This window comes from Pollicipes pollicipes, unplaced genomic scaffold (assembly GCF_011947565.3).
Source record: "Pollicipes pollicipes isolate AB1234 unplaced genomic scaffold, Ppol_2.1 Scaffold_2555;HRSCAF=2994_pilon_pilon_pilon, whole genome shotgun sequence".
Taxonomy (NCBI): domain Eukaryota; kingdom Metazoa; phylum Arthropoda; class Thecostraca; order Pollicipedomorpha; family Pollicipedidae; genus Pollicipes; species Pollicipes pollicipes.
In genome coordinates this window covers 21,684,617-21,697,907 of record NW_023596136.1, presented here as the reverse complement: position 1 = coordinate 21,697,907, position 13,291 = coordinate 21,684,617, and the positions used below count along the sequence as shown (strand labels likewise).

Genomic DNA, 13,291 nt, shown 5'->3' with positions numbered 1-13,291 from the left:
CATGAGGTTGGCCGGTTGACCGCATGGCACACCATCAGATTGACAAGTTGACCGCACGGCGCATCATTGCGTCGATCATATATGAAAACCCCAGCTGACCAAGCCCGCCGTCAATTTTAAACGGCTGCTGGGAGGTGGCGCCACAGGCGGGCGGTATCGTGACCGGGCCAGCCTGGGACCTGTGGCGCCACATGTCCCCGCCGGGATGGCGCCACTGTCCCCACGCGGAGCCCAGGTAGCGCCACCTATCCCGTTGCGCCAGTGGCGCCCGGTGGGAGCTGACGACAGGTGTTGGCGCGGCTGCCTGTCACAGTACCCTGGCACCTGCGGCCTGCTGCTGCAGGGACGTGGCCAGCTGTTGGGGTCGGCGGCATCACCGACCGCCGTCTTTGTTGCCTCAGAGCTGTGGGCCTCCCCGCGGCTCGCAGATGGGCGCACAAAGCCAGATGACTTGCAGCTCTGATGTGCTTTCGAACGTCGCAGACATCCTCTCCGGTAGTCGTTCTAAGGTGCGCCCCCATCTTGATAGACGGCGTCTTGCTGGGCATATGTAAAACAGCTGGACAAGTGAAGGAATGACGGTTCGTTGATCCGCCGAAACGGGTTCATTGGACGACGCAGCCGTTTGCCGGATTGATAACACTTGGGTTCAAGCAGCCTTCCATCGACAGGCTGCAGGAGGACAAACGCGTCGCGGCCTGCGCCGGGTTCTGCCGATGGAAACATGATATAGCTGCTAAAAAGGCGCTGGCAGGAAGGCTGCTGGGTCACAGTTGTTGCTGGATCACAGTTACTGCTGACAAGGAAAAAAAACATATTGCGCATTTCTGGGAGTCAGGGTCGAGACGGTACAACCCGGCGTCCTTTGCAGAAAATATTTGTCACAGGCTCGACCGTCGTCATTTGCTTCGTTTCTGCTGGTGTCCAGGGATCAGTGGCCATGCCAGCGATCCTGATAGCCGACGGGTTCTGCGCCTTCTGCCACAGCGTGAGCGGCGTGGCAGGGCGGGGGTGGGGTCATACCCCGAACTCTGTTCAGGGGCGGTCACGTCACGTGTCTCCCCGCCCGGCGGGCGGGCGTCCGCAGCCTCTGCAGGCGGCCGCCACTGCTGACCGGACCGCAATGGCTCCGGCCCAGGCTTCCATCCCCGCCAATTTGACTGGACGGGCCGACGGTGGCCTACTGCGTCAGCTGTGCTGCTTACAGTCCGTGATGCAGACTTCGGGCGCGTCGCCAAAACATAGCGTATTGTTCCACCCACGTATATTAATCGCCCGTCACGTACCTAGCTGCAGTCAACAATGAACATGAGACACGGAATGCAGGAGCGGCGACGTTATTGCTACGAAAAACACTACGCGTTGTTTGGTATAACCTGCCGTGATGGTGGAATGTCTGCTTGACACTGAGCCGCCAAATACAGCGCTGCGAGGAGAGCTGCAATGAGGGCGGATAAACCCGCCGTGGCTGCCGCCCGCTTGCACGTGAGCATTGCACAGACACCACTCCGCGCCCCGTCCCGGCTTTCCGCCGGGCGAAGCCGACACCCCGGCCACCGCGCCCTCAGATAAACGCCGCTCACCCGCACGAGTGGGAGCGTTTGGACGTCCGCGACAGACTGCGGTAAGGGAGCTATGAGCTGCACGACAGGTACAAAACACAACCTAGGTAACCGACACGCGCCACGCACGGAAAACAAAAAAGCTTGTCGGGGATCGTAAACTTGGCTGAGATACAGGACCATCACTGTTGCCAGGCGCCACCCAACACAAACCCGGCCGGATTTGACACTCACGAACCGCGTTGCCTAAGTACGTAAAATGGAATGACGCATGTAAAGTTCACAACCATAACAACTCGCCCGTGTCAGACCGCGTACGCTTGCTGCAGAGTCCATGCATTCTGCCGGCGGCGGCGGATCGCGGCACCGCCGCTGACAATGGACATCGAATGACGCTGTCTGATGAACCTAGACATCCTATGAGACACACTGAGTCGACGTCGGCCGCCAGACGCGGCCGCGCGCGCCAGCCGGCACTGCCCGCAGCCGGCCACCCCCGGGGCGCCTGTCGACCGACGTCCGGACTCGCGCAGCGGTCCCCGCGGCCGTCAGGTCCCGGGGATGGCGCCTCAGCTGTGAGGAGCAGGGAACCCGCACGAGAGCTCCTGGCACCGGAGGTGGTGGGAGCTTTCCGGGGATCGGGGAATCCCCTCCGAGCACCAGAGCACGCCGTCCAGCCGGCGTGGGTATTTACACGGGCCGTGGCTAGGGCCGGTTTGGCCGAGCCGTGTAGCAGGACTGTACACACCAGCTGCGCTTCTCCCGCTGGCAGCCGGAGGTCTATCCCGGACAGGTCACTGAGTGGGTCTGGAAGTCGGCGCAGCTGACCGTGACACCACGGCGGGCGCCTGAGCGGCCGCTACTCGCACGGCAAGCGCCCGGCTGATCGGGTGAGCAGACAACCATGCGGCGCGGCGCGGAGCGAGCGCGGCAGCTACCGGAGCTGCGGGCGCATCGCGAGGGAGTCGGCCGCCTCGCCGTCCGAGTACAGGCTGTCGGAGGTGGGCTGGCGGCGGGAGCCGAGCGTCTCCTCGCTGCTGAGCTCGCGGCTGCCCTCCTCCGAGCTCGCCTCGGGCTCGCGCTCGTCCCCCGAGCTCAGCGGTCGCTTGGCCGTCGCCGTGGCCGCCGCCTCCAGCGGCAGGCGCAGCGAGGGCGGCCGGGCGCGTGTGCGCGTTACTGGCCGCCGCGTCACGCACTTGCGCCGCAGCGCCGGCGCCTCGCCGTCTTCCGACTCGGAGTGGCGCGAGATGAGCGCGTTGCGCAGCTGGCGGCGCCGCGCCGGCAGCGGCGCCGTGTGCACGTCGCAGTCGGACTCACCCGAGCTGCTCAGGTGGCGCGCGTAGTGCACGCGCACGAGCGAGCGCCGCCCGGCCGCCTCCTGCACCAGGCACGCGTCGTTGTCGCTGTCGTCAAACAGCAGGCAGCGGCGCGGCGCCAGCGCATCCGCCACGTTGCCGTTGCCGGCCTCGGTCGCGTACAGGTGGCCGCTGCTGCCGGCGGCTGGCTGCCAGTTGTGGTTGGTCTCATCGGGCAGCCGGCCGCCCGGCACGGTGGTGGTGGTCGTCGTGGCGTTGCCGTTCTCGGTGAGCCGCGTCTGCAGCGCCAGCGTCAGCGGCCGCCGCTCCGGCCGCTCGGTCGGTGGGGTCTGCGTGCTGCTCTCCGCCAGCTGGCGGTGCGGCGAGCGCAGGAACGGCTCGGGACTGCGCGCCAGCGCCGCCCGCCGGCTCGTGCCCGCCTCCAGCGAGAGCGCTGCCGGGCTGCGCGCGCGCGCCGCCGCCATCGTGTTCATGTCGCGCTGCTGCTGCTCCAGCTGCAGCAGGCACGTGCTGAGCTCCAGGTAGAGGTTGTTGGCGCGCTCCAGCTTGCGTTCGTAGTGCTGCCGGATGTCCTGCGCGTGCTTGAGCTCCTCGCGCCGCTTGCGCACGAGCTCCTCGCCGCCCTGCTGGATGCTGGCGCGCTCGGTGCGCACGCGCTCCATGTGCGCCTTGACCTCGCGTCGCCACACCGCCTGAGTGCGGAAGTAGGCGTCGCAGGGTATGGTGAGCACCTCGAGCGCGGCGATGTCGAGGTGCATGAGGATGTGGCGGAAGGAGGGCCGGTTGCGCGGCTTGGCGCTGAGGCACTGCTTGACCAACAGCTTGAAGCCGTCTGGGCAGGTCTGCGGAATGGGCAGGTGCAGCGAGTTGCTGCCCACGCCCCAGATGATGGCGCTCGAGTCGACGTCGCTGTACGGCATCTCGCAGGTCAGCAGCTCCCAGAGCACGACGCCGAACGACCAGACGTCCACCTTCTCCGAGCAGGGCTCGTTGCGGATGACCTCGGGCGCCATCCAGGCCACGGTGCCGGCGAACGACATGCGCGTGCTCATGTTGTTCCACTCGCGGCTGGTGCCGAAGTCGCTGATCTTGATGCTCTCGCTGTTGCCGATCAGGATGTTGGGGCTCTTGAGGTCGCGGTGGATGATCTTGTGCTGATGGAGGTAGCTCATGGCCGTTGCGATCTGCTTGGTCCAGTCCATGAGCCGCTTGGGCGCGATCTCCTTGCCGTCCTTGAGGTGGTCGTAAAGTGAGCCATACGGACAGTACTCCATGATGATGCAGAAGCAGGGCGCCTGCGTCGACACGCCCTTGAACTGCACAATGTTGGGGTGGTTGAGACGGCGCAGGTGCCGGATGTCCGTCTCCTTGCACTCGCGCACCTTCTTCACGGCCACCGTCTCACCGCGCAGGCTGCCGCGGAACACGGCACCCTGTGCGCCCGAGCCCAGCCACTGCAGGTCGCTGATGGTTTCGAACGGCACCTCCCAGTTCTCGGGCGGCGCCATGGCCTTCTTGGCGCTGATGATGGTCCAGACGGGCCGCAGGCAGCCGAAGATGCCCTCCATGAGGCCGGCCTGCGGCGCGCGCCCTTCGCGGTAGCCCACCTGCATGGCGGCCTGGTCTGGCGACGTCTCCGGGTCGGAGGCCGGCTCCAGCGGGCCGCCCGGCGGCGACAGGCTGGCCGGCGAGCTCAGCGTCAGCTGCAGCAGCTCCTTCTCCAGCTGCAGCACGCCCGGCTGCATGGTGTCGGCGGCAGAGCGCGCCAGACCTGCCGGCAGAGAAGACAGCCGTCAGACGCGGCACGAGGCGCGCCAGCGCGCAGGCGACGAACACCGCGCGGCCCGCGCCCCGTGGCGACGCGTCACACACAGCACGCACCCGAGCCCGCCCGTGTCGCAGCCGTCACGTAGTGCGTCGTCAGCCGCTCTGCGTCTCGATGGCATGCCTCGTGTCACGCGGCGTAACGGCGAAGGTCGCGCTCCGCGTCACAGGTACACACCTCACAACAGAACCAGCGGGACCGCGTCCCATAACGCCGCGAGGAAAAAGAGTGAACAACACCTGCGCGTTTTTCCTGTGTCAAGTGTCAAGCGTCAAGCGCCCTTCAGCCGACTGACTGACGCTATCAAATGTTGCCAGGTGTTACCAGGTCATCGGGGCCACAATAACGGGCTGGCTGTCTAGCCGGCGGACCATGCTGCAGGCCAGTCTAGCCGCGGGGTCATGCTTTAGGTCAACTGCAAATGTCAGCGTTCCCCGACGCTGCTATGTGGGGTCAGGAAGAGGGGCCCGTGGCACGCGCCCGCCAGCGGATACATGAGCACTGCTACCATACCACCACACCGCGGACCAGCTCCGTCTCCGCGGGCAGCGGACCCCGCCGCTGCTATGTGGGGTCAGGAAGAGGGGCCCGTGGCACGCGCCCGCCAGCGGATACATGAGCGCTGCTACCACACCACCACACCGCGGACCAGCTCCGTCTCCGCGGGCAGCGGACCCCGCCGCCGCGCCCGCGGACCAGCTCCGCCTCCGCGGGCAGCGGACCCCGCCGCCGCGCCCGCGGACCAGCTCCGTCTCCGCGGGCAGCGGACCCCGCCGCCGCGCCCGCGGACCAGCTCCGTCTCCGCGGGCAGCGGACCCCGCCGCCGCGCCCGCGGACCGCCGTCGCTGCGGGCGACAGCATTTACAGCCTGCTCACTCTCGTGACGGTCGGTAAAGCTGCTGGAACCGGATCTGGACAATGTCCAAGGCCTCCCAATATACTTTCACGGAAACTAATCGGTTAGTTTGTGGCGCAATGGTTCACCAGCGGTGTCACCATGTGGTGGTGGTGGGTTCCTGAGAAGGATATAGCCGCTGGGGGGGGGGGGGGGAGCGTATTCAGGATTTCGCTACGGAGGGAACAACTAAAAATTTGTCACCGAAACCCCAGTATGGCGCACCGCAGTTAAGCAGAATTTGTTACACGCCGTCAAACACCGCATGCTGTTGGTATATTTATTCTTGTGTCTATCTCGTTTTCGCAGTAGTCAATATTTGCACACACAACAAAGAATACGTGTAACAAATTCCCTAAGGGAGGGGGACGTGCCGCTGGGAACGGCTTCAGGGATACGCCACTGCACATGATTTGAGGACATGGAAATGTAACTCGCCAGGCTGCTGTGCTGTAACATTATTTGCGATGCGTCATGGAATGTCTGTGCTATTGAAAGGCTTCGTGGGATTACGACTGAAACGGCAAGCAGTCACTGTCGCTCACAGCTGTCACGCTGACCTTAAGGTCGACCCAACGTTCTGACATCAGTTAGCGCCAAACAATTCATTCCGATCGTGACATCGACATACGGCCAGCAAAGCCAGGCAGTAAAAAAGAGGATGTGACCAACGATATCGTGCGGTGTTATCAGCCACGGCGGCGGCGAACTGTCTGGGCCGGCAGCATACCAAGCCCATTCTTATCAAGCACTCGAGACCACAGGTGTGTTGACGCACGGCTTTCCACCCAGTAGACCCTGGCCTCGCAGCCAAACTCAAATGAGAACCATTAGTCAATCTGCCCTGAGGCAGTGAGACTGCTGGCAGCACTCGGCGCCCCTCGCAGCCACGCCCACCCGCCCCGCCACCAGCGCAGCACCCGTCACCGCCGCACCAACTCACCCCGCCACCAACGCAGCGCGTCAACACCGGCCACACCCACGCGCCCTGCCGCCAGCGCAACATCCTCCTCGGCCACGTCCGCGCGTCCACGGCCACCAGCGCAGCACTCCCTTGGCCATACACTCATGCCCTGCCGCCAGTGCAGCCCCCTCCTCGGCCACACCCGCGCGCCCTGCCGCCAGCGCAACATCCTCCTCGGCTACGCCCGCGCGCCCTGCCGCCAGAGCAACACCCTCCTAGGCCACATTCGCGCGTATTACCACCAGCGCAGCACCCCTCTCAAACACACCCGCGCGCCCTGCCCCCAGCGCACCACCCTCCTGAGATACACGCGCGCCCTCTGCCACGGGCGCGCCCCTAACGGCCCCACCGGTGCGTTCTAACTCCAGCGCAGCACCCTCCTCGACCACACCCGCGCGCCCTGCCACGGTCGCAATACCCTCCTCGGCCACACCCGCGCGCCCCGCCACGGTCGCAGCACCCTCCTCGGCCACACCCGCGCGCCCTGCCACGGTTGCAGCACCCTCCTCAGCCACACCCGCGCGCCCTGCCACGGACGCAGCCCCTTCCTCGGCCACACCCGGGCGCCCTGCCACGGTTGCAGCACCCTCCTCAGCCACACCCGCGCGCCCTGCCACGGGCGCAGCCCCTTCCTCGGCCACACCCGGGCGCCCTACCACGGGCACAGCACTCGCGCTCCGGTGCTCCCTTACCCACCGCAAGTCGCGCGCCCTCCGCAGCGGCGGCGCGCTCACCGCCGCTGCTTGAACACGTGTGCCGACGCGTGACTGCCCCTCCCCCCGCCGGTGGCAGGTGTTACGTCAGCAGGTGGGACGGCCGGCCAGCGCGCGGCACAGCTGAGCACCGGTCCGCCCCCGGCGCAGCGGCCGCCGTGGCCTCGGTGCGCCCCGTGTCCGTCACGGCGGGTTGGCTCGCCTGGCCGGATGTGGTTGCCCCTGAGAGCCGTGCGCCGGTGCGGGCGGCGCCGCGGCGGCGGGCTGACCGCCGGCGTACGGCGACGCCGGCGGCCAGCAGCGACCGGCGCTCGGATCTCGAGGCGGCGCGGGCGGCGCCGACCCCGGTCGGCGCTGGCGCAGCAGCCGTCTTGGCAGAACGCTGCTGCGCAGTTGGACGGAAATGCTTTACGAGCGGCCAGACGGGGACGCCCGAGCGCAAGATTCGCGGATTCCTTTGGCGGAGTGTTTCTGGGAACAGCAGAAAGGAAAGCAGAGGCGGCAACCGGGCGGGTTTTCGGGCATGACAATGGAGGCTTCGGAGGGATTCGTGGAACTCGTGGAACTGAACAAAGCGGACAGCAGGAGAGGAACGCCAACGAGCTTCGTCTTTGTCCGAGCAGCTGTGAATTCCCGAGGCTCGAAGAAAACAAATACCGCCATAACTGACGACAGCCTGGCTAGCCCTCAACTTTCATGCCAACGACTCCGCCCACCCAGGACATTACAATCATGCCAGCTTAAACTTAAGATGGCAGAGCAGCATCGTCTTACTAGACACGAGCTGCAGGGTATGATGTGGAGAGTTCACAGCGGACGCTCTGCAAGCTCAACGGACTGCGAGTTTAGCATAATCCTTCTACCGGTGCACGATGTGACAGGAATACATGAATACAATGAATGCAAATAAAAGTGCTCCAACGAGTTTGCGAGACATCAGTTATGCAGGAGTCTACGGGCAGCAGACTGATCAGGCTCGGGCAGGGTCCGAGAGGTCGGTGAACTTCCACCACACCATCCCAGGACACGATACGCGGCACACTACGCAATACCTAACACCGCTCAAAGTCCAAAGGTGCCTGCGCTCACTTACACTTAAGACGGTGATCTTAGGACCTCGAGGGAAATCTAAGGCTTACGGTAAGCCTGAACCATCCTAAATGTGAATTTGTCGTGAGAAAAATTGCAACATTCCCGAGTGTGCGATGCACATTAGTGCGTACACAGATGCGAGGCATACAGCGGCATCAGATGGTGCACTGTGTTAATACATGCGCGACCCTGACACTGACATATGTCGTTCGAGAACTGTTGATGTACAAGTTGTACACATGCGCGACCCTGGCACTGACATATGCCGTTCGAGAACTGTTGATGTACAAGTTGTTAATAAAGGCGCGACCTTAGCACTGACATATGTCGTTCGAGAACTGTTGATGTACAAGTTGTTAATATGGGCGCGACCTTGGCACTGACATATGTCGTTCGAGAACTGTTGATGTACAAGTTGTCAATACAGGCGCGACCTTGACACTGACATATGTCGTTCGAGAACTGTTGATGTACAAGTTGTTAATACAGGCGCGACCTTGTCGCGCCTGTATGTCGTGTCGCGACAAGTTGTTAATACAGAGCGACACTGACATATGTCGTTCGAGAACTGTTGATGTACAAGTTGTTAATGCAGGCTCGACCTTGACACTGATATATGTCGTTCGAGAGACACTGATATATGCCATACGAGAGCTGCTGATGTCCAAGTCACTCTTTGATCACATCACACCACTGGTTAGAATTGCCAGACACGTTGCTAAAATTATCCTCAGGGGAGGGCAATGTAAATCGGCTCGAAATCCTGCGAATTTGAACCAAATTAATCCGGCGTCCTTGCCCTCCCGTTGGTTACGTCTCTGAGGGTGGCCCATGCCAGTATTCGGATTGTCCTGGACAGATGCGCTCATACGACCATCAGCCCCACGAGCCAATATGGTGGCAGACGTCGCCGAACCCCAGGTGGTGATGATTCTCCACTCCACACCGTCGCAGTGGTCAGGCAGGCAGGCCGCCTCCGGGGCACGCTCCGGACTGGGTCAACGCAAATCATCACTGCTTATAAACCATGTTAGGTCAACATACACTGCCGATGCACCAGGTCACGAAAGGAAGCCACCACAGGTCGACCAGGGAACTTCAGGCTACCGCTGCTGAGTAAGCAGGCGAAGTCACCACTGCACCCGTTTGGTAGTGCATCGCTACCTTTTTGACATATCCTGCTTGAACGGACACGGGGCCTTCGGACGGCATCGATTTTCACGGCCCATTGATGTCATTGTTCTGCGTATCGGCCTGAGTGAGCGAAGGACTGACGCAGTGCAGCGATTTCAATGCGGGCAACTTCGTGACCGCAGGGGTCGGGTGCGCCTAATGATGTACCTGATCATGATGTGGAGCCTCGGGCCCACAGGTGGCGCGCGTACAGGCGACAGCCCTCAATTGGCAGCAAGTTTGCCCTGCTGAATCCGAATGCGGCATCCCATTGCCTTTTACACGGATCCGGCCTGTGAACATGCCTGAAGATTGCCCCACACGCTGGTGGCGGACACCGCTCCACCAACTGAGCTACAGAAGCGACTAACCCCATGTCGCATGCTATTCCACGGCCAATACAGAAGTCCAATTCCGGGAAAGAGGAGCTCAGCTGCGGGCATGGGTTGAGATTCGCAGCCAATGATGGGAGGTGCAAATTGATTTTATGAGTCCCTTTGTGCCATGCAACACCACGCACCGAACGCCAATTTCGTGAAGTGTTTGGAGGGCATGTGCATAACCTTAAAACAATAAAATGGCGCTCATGGCAGTGTGTCATTTTCTCGCAAATCAGGGATAAAAACCTACACCTGGAAACGTACATTTGCACATCTGTCCAGCTCCACGGCACACGCATGAAAAAATGACTTGGAAAAATGGTCATGGCTTTCGGAGAAGTAGTTTGAGCCGGAACAGCATGTACGCGAGCATCTCGCAAGAACGTGGAATGCGCTTCTCGAGTGTTACGGACTAGGCACAACACTGGTGTAAAGGTTGCCGCGACAACTTCCCGTGAGCAGTGCCCAACATGCCTCCAAATTGCACAACAAAGCTTTGCGTAGGTACAAATGCAGCGTATGGTTACATAATAGGGCGTGTTGATTATATCGAGCGCACATTTTAAACGCGGAAGTCTAGGACGGCCGGCAATCTCAAGCCATCTGACCCCCGCGCGGCAACATACGGCGGGTTTTCCTGGCACTTTTCCTCATCCGCCAGGGCTGGAGACAAGACCAGCGTGTCCGTCGCAGGCCCCGCCTCAGTCCTGCTGCACAGCGACTCGCGGTGACAGCCGCTGGCAGCGTGCATCGCCCCGGTGCCGCGCGCCGCCGACACGGGCGGCAGGCCCGCACCTGTACAGCGTGCATCTGTGCCCGCCAGCATCTGCGGCGGCCAGCTCTGCCTGCCAGGGGACACGGCGGCGGCACAGGCGCCGCGCAGACGGAGACGACGGACACGCCACGGGTGCTTTTGGCTAAGCTGGCAGCGTATATACTTTGAATCCCCCAATTTAGGCAGTCACTGCTATGCACATGTTACTGCACAGATCACTTCCAGGCAACCCAGGGATAGCTTGGTGCTGACACTGAGAGCATATTTTACTGTCACTTCACGTGTGTCTAATTCGGAGAAAACGCAAGTCCATGATGACGCAGCTGACAACGCGAAAGTTGCCCCCCCCCCCCCCCCCCCACCACACACACAGTTGATTGCAAACGTTAACCAGGCGTGTGAGTTGCACAGCGCAACTGCAGCCCAGTTCATCCGAGGTCGGCCTGCTCTTGCCGATTGAGTGCTTTGTCAACTATATCTTGTGGGTCTGGTCTGGTCCTATCCCCCTTCTGCTCGTACACTCGAATGTTTGTTTGCTGCCACATATCTGGCTGACGGGCTTGGAAGCTGTCGCGCGGCTGCTCTGGATCAGTTGCGACGCATTGAAATCAATACACCGGCTGCACCCAAAAACCAGTCACAGATGGGCCCACGTGCCCAGAAAGAGGATTTGTTGGTCCTGTCAGGCGCGATCTCCACGGAGTGAGGAACCGGCGCCTGGGATAGAGTCTTCCACACAGCGCGTATCAAGTTCTTCAGCGTTAGGCGAGGGCTAATCACATGTCGAAGACGCTCAGGTCAATGCCTCTGGCTGATCGAACGCAAGAATTCGCCCGAAATTGGGGCTTCACTGTCCACCATTATGACCGGAACAGGTCCGCTGTCCGGACAGCCATCACCGACCGGCCCTGGACGGCAGACTGCGCAGCAGGGGCCGACACGAGGACCTGAGTGCTACCGAAGCCAGACACTCATGCTCGCGCCCGCGCCGTGGCCTTGTTGACAGGGTAGGCGAGGACATTGTCGATAGGACTGGTGAAGTCAAGCGACTGGAACGAACTTCCTCCATTAGCCAGATGTGAAAATAAGCCTCTTTTGATAAAAGCAGATGCGGCCATCGCCACACCAGCCACACAGCACTTCCCGCCCATGATCACACCACAGTAACTGCCAGTACTCAGTGGTCCCTCGGCCAACGCCCCCATGACCTCGCGCCCGTCCCCTCCCCCCCCCCCCAGGCTTCCGCCTCTACACTGCGCGCGGCCGCACCAGAAACCAGTGCTGTTTGAATCAATAAAACTGCTGTTGAATAAATCCTGGTGACACTGACCAGTTAAGTGGTGGTGGCACTTATACAAGCGAATGTGGGCGATACCGGAGACTTCCTGACCGCGATGAAAACAGACAATCGTCTAAGCCGGAGCGATGTGCTTGACTCAACGTATTGCCGTGTATCTCATTGCGGAAATTTGAAGAATGCCTTATGCTAACCGTTGGCAATTGTTTAAACCTGACACGTATTGAGACAACCTACAGCAGCTGTCGTGCTTGGCACGATGTCTACGATTTGTTACACGGGTATGTCTGGTGCGAAGCATCTCATGCGGTTTGTCAAAGCCGGCAACGGCATTGTGTAGTAAATGGCTTGAACAGCTCCCCGAAAAACGGCACGTAATTGTGAATGCAAATGGTCACTTCTACGATCATGGCGCAGTAAACCGCCCACTTTGCTCCAGACGGCCCGACAACCAAACCTGCAACGGGTAGCTCCCCGTATCGCAGCTTTCAAGCCTTCAGCTGTCGCTGAGCGCGCCACGCTAACGCGCCACGGCCAGCTGAGGATCAGTGGCCATTGTCTGTAACGGTACCGCAGCGCAGTGGTACCACCCACTGCCGTCAGCCAAACGGGGCGCAATGCGGCGCGCCCAAACGTCGCAGGCAGCACGGCCACGCCAACGCCGTGGCAAACCATCCGCCCCGGTGTACTCACACTGGTCGGGGACACTCATGTACCGCTCCTGCGGTCCTGGGCTCGTGCCGTCCCTGACCCTCGCCAGAATGCGGCGGGAGCACGCACCGCACACCGCACCTCCGCACCACACACCGCCACAGCCCGCTATCCAAGCCGATGTGTGACGTCACGTCAGACGACGGACGGCTGGCGCCAAAACTGGCGCGCTAGTGGCGGGAGAACGCGCCGGCCGGAACGGCGGCCGGATCGGCCGGGAGCGACGCCGTCGCTGACGCTGCTGCGGCTCCGTCCGGCAAAGCGAGCGCTAGCGGGAGAAAGTTTTAAAAAAAATAGGGAACGGCACGTCACCCCTTGAGCGAGCAAAGGGTGCACTGAGGGTACGGCTAGTGCCGAGCAGCCGACTCGTTCCGCTCCGACCGCTCACCACTATCGTTCTGGGAAATCCGGACCGTGACGTCACGGGGAGCCAGCTCAATCGATGGCCCGGGCCGGCTCGCCTGCCCGTTCTGTGCCGCTGCACCCACGCTGGAGATGCAAACTGCATCGCGCTCGGGCCCACGTCGGCAGCAAAGCGGCGGGCAGGCGATTCTGCAGCACGGCCCGATCGCGGGCAGAGGTGCAGCT

The 13,291-nt window shown here is 61.9% G+C and overlaps 1 protein-coding gene across 1 annotated transcript; it reads right to left on the bottom strand.

Moving 5' to 3' along the window:
- Positions 1–2,037: 2,037 nt before the first annotated feature.
- On the bottom strand, positions 2,038–12,814 carry LOC119104614 (mitogen-activated protein kinase kinase kinase 13-A). The gene is made up of 2 exons (XM_037228337.1): positions 12,686–12,814; positions 2,038–4,649 (listed from the first exon to the last, which is right to left on the bottom strand). The coding sequence occupies exons 1-2, from the start codon at positions 12,702–12,704 to the stop codon at positions 2,497–2,499; spliced, it is 2,172 nt and encodes a 723-aa protein (XP_037084232.1). The 5' UTR covers positions 12,705–12,814; the 3' UTR covers positions 2,038–2,496.
- Positions 12,815–13,291: the final 477 nt, after the last annotated feature.